The following is a 21,058-nucleotide window of genomic DNA, read 5'->3' on the forward strand; positions in this document are numbered from 1 at the left end:
GTGCTTTCATGTGTAATAGCCCCAGCTCAGGTTGCCATGAAAGGGCCACTAATGGGTTAACATTAGAAATGAGAGGGGAAGGGAGGGAAAATCAATGCTTTTGTGCACAGGCAAGAAAGGAAGGCTTTCACAGGTCTATGTATCATTAAGCAATTGAGAAAGCTAATTAGAGTGGGGGGGGATGAGATGTGCAGATCTCGCCGCTAATTATTTCCATGGCAACCACCGCTCATGTGTTGATGATCTGAGGTGGCAATTCAACTGCCTCCAACCAGAGACCTTGGGTTAGACAGAAAGAGTGAGGGAGACCCCTAGTGGTGATTGTGCAGACCTTTTCTCAAACTAGCATGATTGATGCAGAAGCCAGACAACATTGGGGAAAAAAAACAATAGGATTTAATACACCTGGAACGTTCTTTGACAGGGTGATCCAAAAGAGCAAAACAAGGTTGTGTCGTTGCAAAATATGCTAATATTGGCCTGTACCAAATGCACAATACAGTCATAAGAACAGATTCTCATTCAGAGCCTATAAAAGGTACAAGGTTCGATGTGCTGGGGGTCATTTATTTTATGGCCGGTGGGAATATGATTTAACCCTGTTTCTGGTCAGACTGGATTAAAGACATGCATTTCTATCTGGGAAATGTAGACTGGTATGTTTGATATTAATGTTTGGTAATGCTACAATTGAATAACTGATTTTAAAATGTATGTTAACCACATTAACCCTGGCGTCCCTATTTCTTGGGCAAATGTTCAAAAAAGAAAAAGTTGATCTACAATCTCAAAACACATCACAATGTGAAGCACTGTAAGCTTGTAGATCAACATTTTTTTCTACGTGTAGTACAAATAGGTATATAGGGTTTAAGTGGTAGAGAAGAAGAAAATGTCCCCCATTTAGTTTTCCACAAATCGAACCCTGCTGAAGTATAAAATAGATGTCACGTGTTCCTACCCATTACTACAGCTTTGTAGTTTCTCTTCCTGCATCATATTATTAGCCTTGCATAGCCAGACAATCGGAGCTCTACACCTACTGAAATAATGCAGGGGACCAACAGCGAGTCTTTGCATTGGTTCAACAATGCAGTTTGTTTTTACATTTCCAAATAGTTTCTATCCGGTTCTAGGCCATACATTGAATTCAGAAGTCCCCAGATGTTTCTCCAATCACCTGGCTATCATTCATATCATAACAAATCAACCCAACAACTATAAAATAATTGATGGTTTACGTTATACTTATAAATCCCTTCTTTGGTGTTTATAGGTAACTAAAACATAGTTACCAATAAAGTAAGTCCTGTTGTATTGATTACTCCTTTAAGTATGCATGAGTCCATTGAGAACATAGGCTTCAGTGACAAGTCAGCCAGCTTGCCTCGCACAGGTTTAATCACAGGCTGATGAAAAAAAAAAAAAAAAAAAAAACACAAGACGTCAAGACGTGTCTATGGCATCCAGGAGGCGTCATCATGACCCCCTAAATGAGTGACGAATTCAATGTCTCTGTTTGGTGGGGTCGATCTTCTCCAGGTGAACCAAGGGTTTGAGCTGCTCGGCAAAACTGCGCATGTCCTCCGACTGGGAGTCCTGGCCTGCGGGCGCCAACACATTCAGCTCTACCAGGTAGGACAGAGACAAACGTTCCGTGTTCTCCGTGTTCCCCGGCACCAGGACACGCGATAGCTTGCTGACGACGACTTTCATCCCACCTTTGCGGAATATGTGTCCGTTGGCCACAAACTCATGGTCCATGCGGAAGCCCATCTCGTTCAGGAACTCTGGCAGGGAGTGCGAGGCCGCCACGTCCACGCAGTTGCGCACCAGGGCATGGCGGCTCTTGTCTCCCACCTCGGGTTGGCCCAGGTAGCGTAGGTGCCACGGCGCCGTGGGGTGCGAGAGTGAGCGCCGGGCGCGCAGAATGAAAGGGTTGCCCTGCTGGCCCTTGAGGAGATAGACAAGCTCGTGATCCGTAAAAGGCTCAGGTTCCATGTTGTCACACAGTCCTCGGAGGCGATGCAGGAGGCTGTCAAGTGCCTGGTCTAAAACGCTGCCTGAATCGAGACAGTACAGAGCCGTGTCATTGTTAAAAGTACACAGAGACACGTGAATAAAGCACACAACATCACACAAAGAATAGAATCCGTCACCTGGGTGGTAATAAACAATACCTTTTGGAGCTTAAATTGGTGTTTGGACTCTATTCTTTTGTATTGTTATTTGTAAACCCATTTAAGATTTCTTTGGCTATTCAAAAATAGCAGATCTACAAGCTCATATGAGCTTGTAGATCTGCTATTTTTGAGAAATCGTGCACATTTGTGCAAATCTTTGAATACATATTTTTTAAAGCAAACATTTGTAACTAAAATCTTTGCTTCTGGAGGTCCCTGGAACAAAATATTTTGTTCGCTTTAAAAAATACAAAAATAGCAGATCTACAAGCTTATAGCACACTTATGGACTTGTATATCTGCTATTTTTGAATAGCCAAAGACATCTAAAATGACAGAGGTGCGTTCCCGGTCTTAATGGATTGAAGTATTTCACATCACCATCATTCAGCAACACAATACTCAGACAGTAACATTGGGTCTCCACTTCTTTAATGCACACAACATGGTCTGGACTTACCTTGCAACAGATACTCCATCATGTTAACTGTGCCGGTGACCGGCATTGCAGTGACGGGTGGAGCCTCCATCTCTCCTCTGGCCCCTAGAAATCTTTCTGTAGTTCAACCTGAGGAGGATACAACATATGTTTGTGTCATGGATTATTCCATTCATCGAACCTGCTCACTAAGGCCTACATGATAGACCAAAGTTCCAAAATGAGATGACTGGTTGATTTTTATCTGGCAAAAAAAAAGCTTCTTAGCAAGTCACTAGACATCAGCATTAGGCTGGTGGCTATAATTTTCCACAACACAACAAATATCTATTTTAAACTGTTTATTATCAACATGGTTACTATCACTATTACTAAGCCCTATTTAACATGTAGGCTATTGCAAGCAATGTGAGCTTGTAGATCTGTTATTTTCGAAAAGAAAGTAGTTTTTTGGAAGAGGTTTGCATGACATGCCCAAAATAGGGACCGTGGGCTTAGTTAAAGCACGCTTGTTCTAAATCTCAATGCAGTGGTGGAAGAAGTACTCAGATATTTTACTTAAAACAAATAAATAGTAAAAGTAGCAATACCACGATATAAAAACACTCTGTTACAGGTAAAAGGCCTGTGTTCAAAATGTTACTTGAGTTAATTGGCTTCAAAATATATGAAAGTACCAAAAGTAAATGAACAATTCATTATATTTATTTATATATTAAATAGAAGATCTACAAGCTCAAAACAGCTTGTAGATCGGCTATTTTCAAATAGTCTATGTATAAAATAGGGCTTAAGTGGTTAATGAATGATTCATAATACAATAATTTATATATGTAAAGTAACTATGGTAACATAAGTTTTCAAATAATTGTAGTGGAGTAAAAGTACAATATTTGCCTCTGAGATGTAGTGGAGTAGAAGTAAAAGTATTGAAAATTGGAAATACTCCAGTGAAGTAAAAAATTCCTCAAAATTGTACAGTACTTGAGTAAATGTACTTAATTACTTTACACCACTGCACTAAAACATACTGCAGGCTGCAGGTGCCTTACCTGAGCTAGTGCTGTCTCTCCTCTCTGTCGCTGGCTCCCAAATCCAGCCCGAGGATCTGTAGGCCTCACTGCTTCCAAATGAATGGCTAGGTTAGCTTACTAGCTAAGCTAATACACTGTTAAAGTGCAATGCTTAGGCTTAGCTATGCTGTTCTAAGTTACGGTTTGCTGTTAATTTAAAACCAATGGCTAAAATTCTACCAGAAAAGCCCGCTGCTATACAGCCAGATTCAATGCTCAGTGAGAGTCACTCATTATTCCGACAACAAATGGGATCCATAGATAACTGAACTAAATCAGCCTGTGTCTTCTTGTTGTACTTTACTTGTCTTCTTCTGGTCTGTGTTGCCAGGTTTTGTGAGAGAAATAAGCAGCTAGGTCTATGAAAACAAGCCCAAAAGAAGCGAAAAAAGTGCACGGCCACATGAGCGTAGGATATTCAAAAAATAGCCGATCTACAAGCTCACAACACATGGCGTTGTGAGCTTGTAGATCTGCTATTTTCAACAACAACAAAAAACCTGGGGAAAAAAGTTAAACATTTTGAATATTCTTTTTAACATTTTAACACCACCAATCTGGTACTTTTAGATGGGGGAGGGAGGGTCCTTCACGTGAAACTGTTTGAGGACCACTGGTTTGAACAAGGCCAAATAAGCAACTTCACTTTAGAAACAAGCCCAAAAAACAACTACCAACAATATTTACAAGCAACTACAGCAAAAACAAGCCCAAAGTCGCTTATAATAAGCGGACATGGCAACAGTGGTACTTCGTCTTCCTCTTCTTTTTGGGAGTTTTATGGCGGCTGGAAACCAACACAATGTACATTATCGCCACCTACTGAACAAATGGACCTACTACTGGCTAACCCCTAGATACATTTTATGAACAGGTAAAATAGGCAACTACTTGGGGCCTTAGAGTTGGGCCCGGAGCAATAAGGGGCCCCCGAAGGCTCATTCAAGATGGTCAGAAGGGCTCTGTCGGATTTTCTGCACAGGGTCCAAAAAAACAGTCTCAAGAACTACCTCCGCTCACAAAATGGCAAAACATTTATGCTGTCCTTTCTGGTTTCCCACGGTGACGGTCCCTAGACCTGTTTACTCTAGAGCACTGTTTCCCAAAGAGTGGGTCACCGACCAATTTGTATGGGTCACGAGTAAGTATATATATTTTTTTTTACGTTTCCTACTTAATTTCTTTTTTAATATATATAATATATATATATATAATTTTTAATAGATTTAAAAAAAAAGTTTAAAAAAAAACTCACAACTCTTCATCAATTAAAAACAATTCCAACATTTTTCCAAAGTATTTAATAAATACAATGAAAAATCTAATGATTTCCGTAAATCCATTTAAAAAAAGTTTGAGCTTGTAGATCAGCTATTTTCACTAGTTTGGGTTCCGGGGACATTTCTCTTTTGGGTCTTGAGCTAAAAAGTTTTGGAACCACTGCTCTAGTCTAGAACAGGCTTGGACAACCTTTTTAGGCCCGAGATAAATCACTACCACTTTTACATTTCATTACACACTGCTAATTAAAATAAAGCTAAAAGATTTGAGTGAATAGTTTAATATGAAAAATAAAGGCAAGGATAAATGATGGAAAAACTGTCATGCATATCAACTAATGCAAACATGATTTATTGGACTTAAAATACTGACGAAAGCATTTCATCCAGTTACACGTCGGTGCACATGGTTGAAATTTCAGTTCCTATAAAGTCAAATGATTTGAGGTTTGTCTAATGTAAAGACATTAGACAAACCTCAAATCATTTGACTTTATAGGTCAAATGATTCCCCTTCTTCCCCTTCTTCTCCATCGCTGCATCGTTGTTACGCATGAGACAAATACATTTCCCATTCCAAATGACAAACATAATTCATTCATTGTATGTGTTTTGTCTCATTAGCTGTGGTTGAAAAATAGTAGTAGCCTAGTAGCCTACTAAACATCTGATACACCTGGACTAATAATTGATATAATGCCAGGGTCATTCCTGAGTTAATTCACACTGTGCCACTCCCCTGATATGATTTGTTGGGGTTAACATTTGGGCCCTGGGACTCATGATCCGCCCCTCTCTCCCCCCCTACCTCAAAAGGTCTACAAACCAGATGGTAACACCCAAGTCTTGTGAGATAGGCCTACATAATGAAACAATGTAATGTAATCCATTAGGGTTAGGGTTAAATGTTAGCTCTACATTTCATCTACATTTCAATAACCTCCAGAACAAAAAACAATCATATATAGTTATACAAATATAAAGGCACACAATACAAATGTAAAGAAAACAAGTTTGCACTTTAACAAGTACATGACCACCTGATCAAGGTAGCTTAATAAACAAAATAAAAACTGTTAAAGATATCTTGTAACAATTTACAATGTAGGCATTTAGCAGACGCTCTTATCCAGAGCGACGTACAAGTGCAAAGTATATAGTATTTACCAGGGGTATACTTGGTCCCCTCCTTATTGTTCTCTACACCAAACCTTTCCCCGAAAATAGCCTGATCTACAACAGCCTGTAGCCGATCTACAACGCATCACAACACGTCTCAACTGTTGTTGAGACGTGTTGACAAAAATAGCTTGTAGATCAGCTATTTTTGCACAATGCTGGCCTAAAGTATTATGACACACCCAGAATAGGGAATTGAGTCATTGCATGAACAGAATCATATCAAAATATTTTTTCCTCTTTGTTGTACTGTGTGTGTGTGTGTGTGTGTGTGTGTGTGTGTGTGTGTGTGTGTGTGTGTGTGTGTGTGTGTGTGTGTGTGTGTGTGTGTGTGTGTGTGTGTGTGTGTGTGTGTGTGTGTGTGTGTGTGTGTGTGTGTGTGTGTGTGATCTAGAAGTGGTTGAGCATTGTGTCGGGCAAAGCATCCATCTTCGATGTAGATGTTTTTTTTATTATTTTGAGTTAGTTTTCTAGCGAAAGTTGAGTTTGTCTGAGGTGTAAACATCACTGTAAGATGTGTGTGAACTGAGTGGTGGAGCAGTGGCGAACATCATTCCCTTCAGCTCAAACCGGGGTCCAGCATCAGAAGAGAGAGCGTCTACGCCCAGAAATGCAGTTGAAGCCGTTCCATGTGATGCTGTGGAGACTACCACCTGGAGAAGGAACAACCAAAACCAACCTCACTGAATACCACCGCCAAATCCCTCTGCATGATACTTTAATGCACTAGATAACACCACCACAACATGAGAAACTACTATTTAGAACTTTACGCCTGGTTTACACTAAGCTCTCTGTGATATCCCTCACTCCATTCATTCCCAAGGGAATAGGGGAACCTCTGTGATTTCCCATGTGTTTGTGAAACTCTTCCTTCCTTTCTTTATCAAGTGGAGTACGTTGAAATTTTTTTACTTTTGCTACGGATTTGGCAGAGCCTGTATGCTTCGTGTGCCAAGAAACATCAGAAGACACTAATTCAATCAGGTCAGTTGCTTGACTGTGTTAATAATAACTTTATTAGAGCGCTTTCCAGGGTTCTCAACTGCACTTTACACAGAGGGCCCTATTTTAATGGCAGAACTTTGCACCATGGCGAATGGTCTTAACTTGCGCCAAGGGGGTGTGTCAAGCGCATTTACATTTACTCAAGTACTGTACTTAAGTACAATTTTGAGGTACTTTTACTTTACTGGAGTATTTCCAATTTTCTAACTTTTACTCCACTACATCTCTGAGAAAAATATTGTACTTTTACTCCACTACAATTATTTGAAAACTTTAGTTACTAGTTACTTTGCAGATATACATTATTACATTATAAAACATACATTAACCACTTCAGCCCTATTTTATACATTTGAAAATAGCCGATCTACAAGCTCACAACGCGTATTTTTAAACATATGTTTTTGCTATTTTCAAACATTTTAGTACTTTTAATTTTGGTACTTTAAGTATATTTTGATGCCAATACTTTTGTACTTTTACTCAAGTAACATTTTGAACACAGGCCTTTTACTTGCAACAGAGTATTTCTACATGCAGTATTGATACTTTTACTTAAGTAAAACATTTGAGTACTTTTCCCACCACTGCTAAAAAGTGGGCGCTATGTGTTGCGTCTGACACTAAGGGCCCCATCTTGCGCGCTATGCCTTGGCGCTATGCACTACCCGTTAATTACGCACAATGTAAATAATGTTATTTAGATAGCATTATTTAGACCGATGCTAGGCTTGTTTATTGACGAGTGTTCACGCTTACTCTGCTTATTCTGATCTAACCCTTGTAAGTCGCACTGGATAAGAGCATCTGCTAAATGCCTAAATTGTAAATTGTATTAAGGAGTGGGTCCATATACTGTACCTCAGGTTGAGAATGAGATGAGCTGACATGAAGGTTTACAGGACCAGGAACCTGTAAGATGAAACGATCCTTATCAGTCATGGAATAAATAAAAAAACATTTGAGGTGGACAAATTATTGATGAATAAAGCACCTACCAGAGGTTGGTGGTAAGTGGCTCCAGGCTTTGGCTCCTTGGGGTAGAGCGGGGCAGAGTATGTTGGCCCATAAGATGAACTAGGATGAGCGGAAGTGGAAGGCTGAGTGGTGTGCTGGAATTGAACCAAGGATGTTGAAATGAGACGAAAACACGAGAGCTGCTTCAAACTAAAACTACTCCGGAACAGTGGTGGGAAAAGTACTGGAATGTTTCACTTAAAGGACAACTTTGTTTTTTTACAACCAAGGTTTATGTTTTAGATTGTAATTAAAGTAAATAAAAGACAAGTGTTATTTTTTTTTCATTTACTGCTATCTATAGTTTTAGCAATTTTTGCGATATTTTTTACAGTGGGCGGGGGCATTCTGTCCGGTGGCTAAATATGTCTTTTTTACACAATAACCCGGCGTTTTCTTTATTATTATTTACAGTACCTCTTCTAGCCCCCCAATAACTCACATCTGGCCATCAAAGACCACAGGACATGTTTTATTGTGTAAAAAAAGGCATATTCAGCCACCGGACAGAATGCCCCCGCCCACTGTAAAAAATATCGCAAAAATTGCTAAAACTATAGACAGCAGTAAATGAAAAAAAAAAATAACACTTATCTTTTATTTACTTTAATTACAAGCTAAAATATAAACCTTGGTTGTAAAAAAACAAAGTTGTCCTTTAAGTAAAAGTAGCAATACCGCAATATAAGAATACTCTGGTACAAGGCCTGTATTCAAAATGTTACTTGTGTAAAAGTATAAAAGTATTGGCATCAAAATATACTTAAAGTACCAAGAGTCAAAGTACTACAATGTTTGAAAATAGCAATCTACAAGCTCACACCGCGTCGCATCGCGACGCGTTGTGAGCTTTTTTCAAATAGCCTATGTATAAAATAGGGCTGAAGTGGTTAATGTATGTTTTATAATATAGCAATTTATATCTGCAAAGTAACTAGTAACTAGAGTTTTCAAATAATTGTAGTGGAGTAATAGTACAATATTTGCCTGAGATGTAGTGGAGTAGAAGTAAAAGTATTGAAAATTGGAAATACTCCAGCAAAGTAAACTGCTCTGAAATTAGTCTGATAGAGTGTGTTTGGTACTTACATCATAGGAATATGCAGCTGGTGCTGCTTCAGGCTGACGAACAAAGTCCTTCTTTCTAGTGGTCTTGCAGCAGCACTTTTTCACACAACAACAGCAGACGACCACCACCAATAAAATGCCGACGGCAAAACCGACATACATGAAATAAGGAGGATCCCGCTCTGTAAGAACAAAGACAGAAAGTGTCTTAGGTCGTTTACGTCAGTGGTTCTCAAACATTTTCATATCAAGGACCCCCAAAATGATATGTATTTGGCCGCGGACCCCCATGTCAAAATATTTTGTTCCAGGGACCCCCAGAAGCAAAGATTTTAGTTAAAAATGCTCGCTTAAAAAAAAAAAACTATATTCAAAGATTTGCACAAATTTTCACAAATAGCAGATCTACAAGCTTATAACACGTGCCGCGCTATAAGCTTGTAGATCTGCTATTTTTGAATAGCCAAAGTATAAAAGGTTGAAGTGGTTAAAATTATTGTGATGCTATATTAACACATTTAGCTGGGGACCCCCTGGAACCCCCCCCCCCCCAAGGACCCCACTTTGAGAACCAACGGTTTACGTGAATCAGAACCTTTGATGAGATAAAAATGTGCCACCGGGGATCAATGCAGCATAACTCACCCTCTACCTTCAGCTGCACTACGAGGGCCAGGTTGCCCTTCTGGTCTATGAGCTTAAAGTGACCGGAGTCTGATGGCCGGAGGTCCTCGATCGTAATCCGCAGCGTGGGTTCATCCGTCTTCTGGATTCTACCGAACATGCTATTCTCGTCTCTCGACTCCCACTCGTCGTAGCTCGTCGTCTGCAGGTAGCCCGCCTTCATCAACAGCACTGTGTGCTGTTGATGAAGGTGTGCTTCAGGGTCATCAGTTGATTTGAACGTCAGGTCGAACCAATCGGGGTCCATCCACGGGTTAAAATTGATGATCTCGAGCTCCTGGCCCTCTACGGCGTCCAAAAAGAAATTTCTCTGCTCTGTATATGAGATAGAAATTGCATTTAAGTCAAACTCATTAACCCATTAAGACCCGGGAACGCATCTGTGTCATTTTCAGATTTCTTTGGCTATTCAAAAATAGCAGATCTACAAGCTCATAGCGCGGCACCGAGTGCCGCGCTATGAGCTTGTAGATCTGCTATTTTTGAAAAAATCGTGAAATTTTGGCAAAATCTTGGATTAAATATTTTTTTAAGCGAACATTTGTAAAATATTTAGTTCCAGGAACCCCCAGAAGCAAAGATTTGAGTTACAAAACAATTGAATATTTTCACAACTTTACAAAAATAGCAGATCTACAAGCTCATAGCGCGGCACTCAGTGCCGCGCTATGAGCTTGTATATCTGCTATTTTTGAATAGCCAAAGAAATCTAAAAATGACACAGATGCGTTCCCGGTCTTAAAGAGTTAAGTCAAACTATTAAAAGTATGGAATTAAGTTTCAACAGGTTATTAGTGATACAATGGCAGCCAATTCCACATCACATCAACTTCACCAACCTTCAACTGTGATCTTGTTCCTGGAAATGAACTTGTGTTTTTTGTCCCTGAAGGTGTAGTAGCCATTGTATTCCTGGGTGAGTTTCTCCATCTGCCATTTGTTGTTCGCCAGCCTTCCCCCGCCTCCTCCCTTACTGACATAATGGTTGCTGGTGCGATTCCACAGCAGCACCGGTGGATTTGTGCTTTTCAGAGGAGTGAATTCCAACGAATATGCAGTATTGGAGATCCTGAAATGGTAGTCACTTCCATAATCCTTTGTCACTTTACTTGAACAATCTAAAAATAACACACACACACACACACACACACACACACACACACACACACACACACACACACACACACACACACACACACACACACACACACACACACACACACACACACACACACACACACACACACACACACACACACACACACACACACACTTATTATTATAAATGTTTTTGTTGGTGGTTACAACAACAGACAAGATTTAAGTGTCATATGATCTCACCGTTGATTTTCAGTCTCAGGGCCTTAAATTCGAGGCCGCCATGCATCGTATAAGAAAACTCCCCCTCGTCTCTCTCTGTCACCTCCCGTATGATAAACCGAGAAGAGGATATCTCATAGTGTGGGTCCAACAACTGGAAGTGTAGAGAACACAAATGCATGGTCAGAGACCAGGGTCAATTGTAATTCGGCCCTATAAGCCCACCAACCCAACGCTTCACGATGTGACTTGTTGGGAGTTTGTATATCGCATGACACCGTTGTATGGTGAAGTATAAAGCAGTGGTTAATCAGACCCTAATCAGTTTAGTTTAATTTGATATACTTTTTTTATGGTAGTGTAGAACATAATCCATGTCTTACTGTCCCATTCTCCAACAGAACTTGTATCCTCTGGCTGCCTCCTTTAGCTGGAGTGAAGAACAGGTTTCGACGATAGCCCACCAGATCATTTAAAGACATGGTAAAATCATCCCCATAGCATGCCTCTTTATTTGACGGAATTCCAAATGAGTCTTAAAACACAGACAGAGAGATACGGTTATAGAATGGACCTGAACATCACAGGATGGTAACAGCCTAACAGGATAGGTGGGCAGACTGGGCACTAGGCCCAGATGGCACTATGGACATCGATGTCACCTGATCTGGGCACCTCGATGTAAAATTGGCTATTTTGTCCGAATTGTTAAAAAATGTAATGTTTGAAAAATGGTAAAGTAAAAGTATACATGATTAGAACATGCTTAAACATTCTACAATTAAGGTCTAATATTTCTACAATTGCTCCAAATTGCTACAAAACCTGTATATCCAGTCATTTTGGGGTATAAACAAGAAGTTGAAGGATAAAATGAAGTCTGATGCACCGTGCATGTTCACATCATGTATGCTTTACATAGCTTAAGACCATTTTTCAAATATTAGAAGTTTTTAACATTTTGGACAAACTAGCACATTTTACATCGAGGTGCCCAGATGTCCCTAGTGCCCACCTATCCTGTAACCGTTGGGATGAGAGTTGTCTGCAAACAAATCCATCAAATGTTTGTATTATTTATTTGTGGGATACACACATGCAAGCAGAGTGCAGGATTAGTTACAATAACGATTTAGCTGCGAAATGTGGGTAAACATGATTTTAGATTAGATTTAGATTAGATGTTTTTAATAATCCACAAGGGGAAATCGTTTTGCTCGGGTCAATGCTGGTCAATGCTGGTCAATTTCAATCCCCAAGTTCAGCAATCTATTTAAATGTGTATGTAAACAACGAAGGTGCTAATAGTAGCCTACTTACCACCAACAGAGGAACAGGAGACAAGGATCATGAGTAAGAATAAACGGAACATGTCCTGAACAGAGACAGAAAACAACTAACTAACTAACTAACTAACTAACTAACTAACTAACTAACTGACTGACTGACTGACTGACTGACTAACTAACTAACTATAACTAAAGACGGGGGAAAATACAAGCTCAAAGTAACTGTAAATGTTATAAATGTCTAATAGACAGAGGTTAAAAACTAAAAACGTTTTTGCGACAAGACATTTTCAGGAAGAAAAGCAAGTCTAGCTCTAGTCTCCACCCAGATCCAGACCAAAGATCCAGAACCATTGGCTCTGCCCAGATCCATGTACAGCTTAGGCTCCACCCACTTAATTATTGATGTTCCAGACCGCGCCCCATGCTGACAGGGGAGGGAGGTCAGGCCGGGTAAACCTGTTAGCATCATAGAGTTAAAAGGTTAGCATCCTCTATGGTTAGCATCCATTCCATTCCATAGGTTTAGTTGCAGAAGATATGTGCAATGAAGAAGTTGAACACAGGGAAAACAACAGTGGTGGAAAAAGTACTCAAATGTTTTACTCAAGTAAAAGTATCAATAGTCAATACTGCAATGTAGAAATACTCTGTTACAAGTCAAAGTAATCAACATTTAGCCTACTTGAGTAAAAGTACAAAAGTATTGGCATCAAAATATACTTGAAGTGTCAAAAGTAAAAGCACTCATCATTATGCAGAATGTCCCATTTCAAGTTTTCAAATGTATACACATCTTTTGAAAATAGCAGATCTACAAGCTCACAATACATAGCATCCCGAAGCATTGTGAACTTGTAGATCGTCTATTTTCAAAAGGCCAAAATGTATATAGGGCTGAAGAGTGGTTAATGATAATCAAAATCTACAAAGCAACTATTAACTAAAGTTTTCAAATAATTGTAGTGGAGTAAAAGTATAATATTTGCCTCTGTAGTGGAGTAAAAGTAAAATACTGAAAATTGGAAATACTCCAGTAAAGTAAAAAATACCTCAACATTTTACTTAAGTACAGTACTTGAGTAAATGTACTTACTTTACACCACTGGAAAAAATAATATGGAGTTACATTACATAACAGATCAAGGCACACTGCCAAGCAGAGATTAATATATTTAACAGCCAGTAGGGGGAGCCCTCACACTACTAAATCACACAAATGCTACTAATAATGAGTGCAAGCAAGGACGTTATTCAAAGAAAAGCAGGCAAATTATGAAAAATATGTTAAAGGTATTTATAGAAACAAGAGCACAATCTCATAATAAAGCTCACATAATTATTACCTCACCAACAGACAACCGCTAAACTGGGTCGCTCACACATCCTAGAGTTAAAAGCATGTGAATGGGTGGAAGACTACACACAGTTATACAAATATTATTATTATTATTATTATTACTATGATTATGATTATTTATTATGATTATTATTAGTAATAATAATATTATCATCATCATCATCATCATCACCATCATCATCATCATTATTGTTATCATAATGATTATTATCATCATTACTACAACATTGCTGGATGTGAGCCGAATGTTAGAGGTCTATTCTGTACATCTGTTTCCTAAATTACATTCACCGATTCACATTCATACACCGACGGCGGAGGAAATCATGCACGGCACCAACCTGCTCATAGGGAGCAATTAGGGGTTCAGTGTCTTGCTCAAGGACACTTCGACACTAACTCTGGGGGAGCCCGGGGTCGAACTGGGAACCTCGCGGTTGCCATCCGGCCGCTCTACCCCTGAGCCACTGCCGCCGCTATTGTACTGTGGTCAGGTGCATGCTAGTTGGCACTGTAGTTTAAAATCACAAAGTGTGAGCCATGATTACTACTACGAAGCTACTTCAGAAATATGAGTAAAATACAAAGTCTAGGAGACATCACCTTGGAAGGTTTATTGCAATTTTTTAACAGAGTTACATACATACACGTTTCTCTAAATGTTGATCTGACTATACACACAGCTAGTGTCATTCTCAATCATGTTTCTTGGCTTGTCAAGTCTCCTGATGACAATAGATGCATAGAAGACAGGGGGTTCTTCCATCTGTAAAGGCATAAGATAGCAATTGCTTTATTTTAAATGGTTTAAGTGTCATTTAGCACATTACAAAATAAATGCTAAATAATGCTGTATGAGATGATGTTATCATCACCATGGTTATTGTTTATCATCAACATGATCAAACACTTACGCTGCCATCCTGGCCACAGCAAGGCAGATGAAAATCAGAAGCTTTGGATAAAAAATAAAATAATCAAAAATAGATTAGTAAGATGGAAGATTTCCCATTTGGAAATAGACAAATGTCAAACACCCATTTCTGGCCTTTGAAGTATTATGTAATCAATGCTCAAGTCATTGGATCTGCACTACTGAACAAAGAATAATTGGGTTTCAATGACCAGTATCAATGCAGGATCTTACCTGTGCATTTTCTTTGCCGTAGCCAATATATAAAAATTGCTAATACCACCAGCATGGCCAAGGCTGCCGATGTACTCCATATGACTGATTTCACGTATTGATCTGGCCGTGTCGTCCTATCTATAAACAAAAAAATGGCCAAGTATTGATTGTTCTTATTTGTTCTACTGAAGTATTGCAAAATTTGAAAATTATTATCATTTTGGGACAAGGCATACCAACCGTTTGTGTTGTTTTTGGTAAAGGGTGGGTCAGTGCTTTGAACCATACTGTTTGCATTGCATTTCAATGCCCCAAGCGCATCTACTATCACAGATATATTCCATGCACTTGTCGCCACCGCCGTTATCTGTGGTTTCATGTCATTGGCTGCCATGTCACATATCACAGAACAGGAGGGATTCACATTGTGATGTGAAACTGTAATATCGCATAGACATATGTAAGTAAGACAATACAATATTGTTAAAAAAATGCTGCTTTTATTTGTACTGAATATGTATTCCCCATACCTGTTACAACACACAAGTTGATAGAGAGCAGCTTCTGTTTGTGCCCATCACATCTGCTTACCCAACAGATATATTGTCCCGCATTTGAACCATTGACATTAAACAACTGTATGGAGTTGTTTTTAGTTTTTAGGGCCCAATCTGAGAAGTTTACTTCAGCAGTGTTGTTGCTTTGTTTAAATGTCCATGTTGATTCAGCAAATTCACCTGGACATGTATGTGTGAACATGCTGCCAGCAATAATGTAGGACGTCTCCGTAACTTCTGTAATATTTTCTGTAAATGGGACAAGATTTAGAGGTAGAGAGAATGCCTGCAGAATATGTTTGAAACTAAATGAATTGAGAGAGATCGACAGTGATACTGACAGTGATAGGAAGAAAGAGAGAGAGAATCATAGGCTACTTAGGAGTAAACTGCACCAGAAGATGGAGAAGGAGACAGAGAAAAACATTATGGTTTCAAATGAACTCACCTTTCTCCAGAAAATATGTGTTGTTTTCATATTTGCATTTATTGTTGTTACAGACTTCACATGTGTATATGCCTTGATCCTCCTCTGTCATAGAACTGATGGTCAATGAACCGTTTTTCATAAGACTCATTCGGCTCTTTCTGTGCTGTGGGAGAGTGCCATACGACTGCATTCCTTCCGTGCCCTTTCTTAATATCAATATTGGTTTATCATCTCCATAACTGCTGTATAGCCACTTGAAAGAGTCCAGATGAGAATGTGGACAAGGTATCACAACCCGGCACCCCTTTGTGAAGCGAAGATGATGTGCAGCTTCTGAGATAGTCAAGTTCTCCATTAGAGAAAAGACAGTACGACCTAGGGGTTTAAGCGTTATTAAGAATTACATTCTAAAACAAGCTATCCAAAAACAAGATATCCACCATTTATAAAATGTACCACTCTTGATAAAGTTTTCCTTTCTTAAAATCATACTTTTGTTTTGGCAAATTTGGAAAGGATAGCAGACAATTAAAGTCCTCAGTTGACAAAATAAGAAGTATTGACTGATGAACTAGGTAGAGCTTAATTATTTACTGAAATGTTAAGCATTCATAAAATATTTTGTGTCATTCAGTCAGTGATACTCACCATTTCTTGAGGCGGATGAGAGTGCATTCCAAATAATCAACAGGAAAACAAAGGCTGTTTTCATTGTGGCTTAAAAAATGGAAGCTCTGTCAAAATAAATAAATAAAAATATTAACCTATTGGGCAATTGATTATTAACCTGGCCAAAGCAGGGAGTTTGTTTTCTGAAGCTTCTGTGCTTACCTAGTTCATAATGACACATGGGAAGTCAGCTAATTCATATGTAAAAGAAAAAAGAAAAAGAATACACCCACACATAGCCTACGTCTTGACTCTGGGTATAGGGTTTGGTTTTCACAGCAGTGTATGCGCGCATGCTTGCTTGAGTGTGTGTGTGTGTGTGTGTGTGTGTGTGTGTGTGTGTGTGTGTGTGTGTGTGTGTGTGTGTGTGTGTGTGTGTGTGTGTGTGTGTGTGTGTGTGTGCGTGCGTGCGTGCGTGCGTGCGTGCGTGCGTGCGTGCGTGCGTGCGTGCGTGCGTGCGTGCGTGCGTGCGTGCGTGCGTGCGTGCGTGCGTGCGTGCGTGCGTGCGTGCGTGCGTGCGTGCGTACGAACGTGTGAAAACAATTTAAATCAAATATATGTCAGTACATATGTTTCCTGACTGAAAGGGTGTTTGTTGTTATAAAGTGCTGTATGTTATTTGTGTGATTCAATCAGAAAGTCACAACCGAGGGACCTCGACAAGCAGTTCAGTAGTTATGGTGTTGGTGACGTTGGTGCTATAACAAACACCCCTGTTTGCATTTCCTCCCTCATTACTCATTCCTCAGTTGTCATGTATAACACAGTGGTTATAATGCATCACCAGAAATAATGATGAAATGCACTTTATTGTTTTTTTCCTTTAGACCACACAGGAAACTTGAGATGTAAGGTGCAATGCGCACTAAAATGTGTCCCCTGCCCATGGAAAACCCACGCATGCGATTAATGCTTAGCAATGCATACAGTAAGCATATTTCATCTTCGAGATGTCTTACGTTGAGAATATTCAAAGGGCTCTCATCGGTTAAATGTGTAACTTCTTAATTTCAATAGACTTTGTCAGTGGAAAAGCATTACTAGGGAACAGTTTGTGTCCAAGTTTATTTTCTGGCAGTCACAGATATTCACAAACAATGCAACGGGAGACAAACTTGGACCCATTTAGAATGTTAATGTTGTCAAGTGTGAAAAGGTCTATAGAGGTCTTGTACAGAATGTTTGTGTAGTTCTCTTTCTTTCTGTAACCACTTTTTAAAAAAGCCTAATTTCTGTGCAGATGTAGATTAGGTAAAACACTGGATCCAATAGCAAGACACAAAATGATGTTATTGTTGATATATTGCTAATAATCCTACCAGTCAAATTATTTTTTTATTTTAATGTCTCAATGTAGTCTCAAATTGCATCTACACTTTTACACCTTATAAAAGTAGCCACCTTTTCCAGATATATAACCAAACACACTCATGGCGTTCTTTGGAAATCAAATATTGTTCTTCCCAACACTGTTGTTACTACTTGCACTGTATCTCTTTCTGTCTCTCCTCTGTCTGTCTCTCCCTCTCTCTCTCTTCTTTCCCCCGACACGTCGAGGCAGAAGGCCGCCACCCTAGAGCCTAGGGTCTGCCTGACGTTTCTTCCAGTTAAGAGGGAGTTTTTCGTTGCCACTGTCGCAAAATTGCTTGCTCAGGGTGGGATGTCGGGTCTCTTCTCTACATGTAAAGTGTCTTGAGACAACTTGTTGTGATTTGACACTTTAATAAAATTGAATTGAATTGAATTGAATTGAATTGTTGCAAACGTTCCACAAATTGTAGGTTGATTTGCTTTCACTCTTCTTCCTAGCTCATCCCAAACCAGCTCCATGCATGGGTTTAAGTAAGGAGACTGTGCTGGACATTCAATGATTTGAAGCCCATTATCTTGTTCTTTTCCTTCTACGGTAGTTCTGACATAGTCTGGAGGCCATGTTTTGGGTCATTATCGTGTTGTAGGATGAACCTCTGACCAACTATATGTACGGTATACCAAAGGGTATTGCGTGGCACCCGAGAATGCTGTGGTACAGAGCCCATTTGGTTCAGGGTACAGTTACTCTGGATCTCCATGCTTGACAGTTGTGTCACACAACCAATGAAGCTGTTGATTCTCGGAATCTGTTGTGGCTTTGGGTCTGTCAAACCTCTTCCTGTCAGAGTTTCCTACAGCTTCTATATGCCTTTTGATGGTAGGAAACCCTACTCACTGTCAACTTCTGTTCTAGATGGGGGGTAACAGCCTGACTTCTCTCGCTCAGTCTGTGTGTCAGACAGTTCAAAACCCAAAGAGCTGCTTGGTCCCTGTAAAAGTGCTGCTGAGTCCATACATCGTGTGGGATCCCCCACAAGCATGTTTGTGGGCTGAACTAATCACACTGAGGAAGGCCGTCCACCAAAACGTGTGTTTGATCTGCTGCTGCATGGGCCTTTTAAATAAATAAGAGATCCTAAGTGAGTGCTGGTGATCTTTTTAAAGATAGCCTATACCATTTCTGCCAGAACCGTGCCCCCGATAAACGTGAACTGTGAACTGTGAACTGTGAACTGTGAACTGTGAACTGTGAACTGTTCAACTGTTCAACTGTTCAACTGTTCAACTGTCGAGTGCTCGCATTCTCTTTTTTCTAGTTATCCTCCAACTTGCAGACCTGGCACGCCCCCCCCCCCCCCCCTCTGCCAGAAGATATTGTCGTCCTGAAGAGACTGCAGCAGGACTGGAAACTATAGACCACAGATGAAGACAAGAGAACCAAATCAACATCAGATGAACATTGTAAACATTGTGCAACTCCTAATTCAACAACAACAGTGACATTGTATAAAAACAACTTGACATCAAAGTCACTACTGGGGTCAAATATTGTTCCCATATTGTCTTCGGGGCTGTTTGGAGTTGGCATAGACAATTTTTTAATTTGATTTCTTGATTAATTTAAACTAGTGTCGTGGAATTCAGTGGTCAATGTGTATTAGGAAATAAAGGGGGTCAGAGTCAGTACTTAGAAGGTGGGGGGTTGGTGCTTTAATACATTAGCGGACAGGGGAGATGTACATTTGAGTACGCACAGGCCTGTGGTACAAACATTCTGCCTCGAGCACAAGGAATCAGACCATATTATACTGTCATGTTACAAGGACAAGCTGTACCATAAACAATAGCTATCAGGCCTAGGAGAGACATCTTGGCTCTACGTCATGTAAAATATAATGTATCATAGGGTACAAAGATGAATAACATAAGATGAACAACATAATGTACTGATAATAAGGTTACATATAAGCAATCATGATAACATAATATGATTTCATCCACACTAGCCAACTTTGTTTTACCCCCCTTTTCTCACAGATTTTGTCGTTATGCCAATGAATTCCTCCCCACACACATTTCTGTGTTGTCACTGCTGTTGTATCCTACTGACTCCCCTCCCCACCCTCCCCGCCCGGCTTCCCATCCCCGAACACGGGCCAATTGTGTTCGCATAGACGCCCGACAAAGCCGGATGCACCACGGTGGATTCAAACCCAATACTACATTGTATTAAATTGTGTCTCTCTCTGACATAGACAATTGAAGTAGAGCACTCACCTGGCCTGAGAAAGGGGGTGCATTTCCCAGCAGGCAAATTGGTGCTGCCTCCTCCCAAAAATTGTAACAAAACTCCATTAAATTTGTATTTCTTATTGGTGCAACCCAACTAAAAATAACAAAACACTTTTTGTTATAACAAAAAGATATCACTTACACTACCTTTAATTTATTTTTGTATGATTGATTCATGGGTGTTATAGGTTGTGTATAATATAGGAAATTATATTTGCTATTACATTTGTCAGTTAATAGCCTTTTATTGTCCGATTTTTGCGTGGTGTAAACTGTAAAGTAGCCTACATTTACTAAGTACGATTTTGAGGTACGTTTACTTCAGTATTTCCAATTTTCACTACTTTTACTTCTACTTCACTACATCTCAGAGGCAAATATTGTACTCTTTACAATTGCAATTGCATTACAATTATTTGACAGCTTTAGTTACAAGTTACTTTGCAGATTTAGATTATTATCACAAAACATACATTAACCACTTCACACCTTATATTCATTTCGGCCATTTGAAAATAGTCCGAATGAGTACTTACTTTTGGTACTTTAAGTATATTTTGATGCCAATACTTTTGTACTTTTACTCGAGTACATTTTCAATACAGGACTTTCACTTGCAACAGAGTATATCTACATTGCGGTATTGATACTTTTACTTAAAGCAAAACATTTGAGTACTTTTTTTCCCACCACTGGGCTCCAGCTCCACCCACAGCATCCAGCATGACGTAATTCTCGCCCTCTGGTGTCACCGTTGTTGATTGTCA

The 21,058-nt window shown here is 39.6% G+C and overlaps 2 protein-coding genes and 1 long non-coding RNA gene across 4 annotated transcripts; all 3 read right to left on the reverse strand.

Moving 5' to 3' along the window:
- Nucleotides 1–385: 385 nt before the first annotated feature.
- Nucleotides 386–4,007, reverse strand: med18 (mediator of RNA polymerase II transcription, subunit 18 homolog (yeast)). The gene is made up of 3 exons (XM_080426186.1): nucleotides 3,675–4,007; nucleotides 2,644–2,751; nucleotides 386–2,063 (listed from the first exon to the last, which is right to left on the reverse strand). Exons 2-3 carry the CDS (start codon nucleotides 2,711–2,713, stop codon nucleotides 1,507–1,509), a joined length of 627 nt encoding a protein of 208 aa, XP_080282312.1. The 5' UTR covers nucleotides 2,714–2,751; nucleotides 3,675–4,007; the 3' UTR covers nucleotides 386–1,506.
- A 2,447-nt stretch (nucleotides 4,008–6,454) lies between these two features.
- On the reverse strand, nucleotides 6,455–12,870 carry LOC308083306 (uncharacterized protein). 2 transcript variants are annotated; one of them, XM_080425584.1, is made up of 10 exons: nucleotides 12,731–12,854; nucleotides 12,572–12,663; nucleotides 11,635–11,786; nucleotides 11,273–11,405; nucleotides 10,771–11,049; nucleotides 9,893–10,246; nucleotides 9,269–9,429; nucleotides 8,161–8,274; nucleotides 8,024–8,074; nucleotides 6,455–6,807 (listed from the first exon to the last, which is right to left on the reverse strand). In XM_080425584.1, the coding sequence occupies exons 2-10, from the start codon at nucleotides 12,621–12,623 to the stop codon at nucleotides 6,625–6,627; spliced, it is 1,479 nt and encodes a 492-aa protein (XP_080281710.1). In that variant the 5' UTR covers nucleotides 12,624–12,663; nucleotides 12,731–12,854; the 3' UTR covers nucleotides 6,455–6,624. The 2 variants fall into 2 exon arrangements, with proteins under 2 accessions (XP_080281710.1, XP_080281709.1); XM_080425583.1 differs by having other exon boundaries at nucleotides 12,572–12,870.
- A 1,573-nt stretch (nucleotides 12,871–14,443) lies between these two features.
- Nucleotides 14,444–16,385, reverse strand: LOC308084261. The gene is made up of 6 exons (XR_013933069.1): nucleotides 16,035–16,385; nucleotides 15,560–15,835; nucleotides 15,270–15,467; nucleotides 15,048–15,167; nucleotides 14,815–14,855; nucleotides 14,444–14,666 (listed from the first exon to the last, which is right to left on the reverse strand). It is a non-coding gene; the product is annotated as an uncharacterized lncRNA (long non-coding RNA).
- Nucleotides 16,386–21,058: the final 4,673 nt, after the last annotated feature.

Source organism: Gymnoscopelus braueri, assembly GCF_963280865.1.
Source record: "Gymnoscopelus braueri genome assembly, chromosome: 4".
Lineage (NCBI taxonomy): Eukaryota > Metazoa > Chordata > Actinopteri > Myctophiformes > Myctophidae > Gymnoscopelus > Gymnoscopelus braueri.

Excerpts from the sequence above, each read along its gene's own strand:
- med18 (XM_080426186.1), bottom strand. The coding sequence starts at position 2,713 with ATGGAGGCTCCACCCGTCACTGCAATGCCGGTCACCGGCACAGTTAAC. Across the intron at positions 2,064-2,643 it reads GATGGAGTATCTGTTGCAAG|GCAGCGTTTTAGACCAGGCA; the intron begins GTAAGTCCAGAC and ends GTCTCGATTCAG.
- LOC308083306 (XM_080425583.1), bottom strand. The coding sequence starts at position 12,623 with ATGTTCCGTTTATTCTTACTCATGATCCTTGTCTCCTGTTCCTCTGTT. Across the intron at positions 9,430-9,892 it reads AGTGCAGCTGAAGGTAGAGG|AGCGGGATCCTCCTTATTTC; the intron begins GTGAGTTATGCT and ends TTGTTCTTACAG. Across the intron at positions 6,808-8,023 it reads CATCTCATTCTCAACCTGAG|GTGGTAGTCTCCACAGCATC; the intron begins GTACAGTATATG and ends TTCCTTCTCCAG.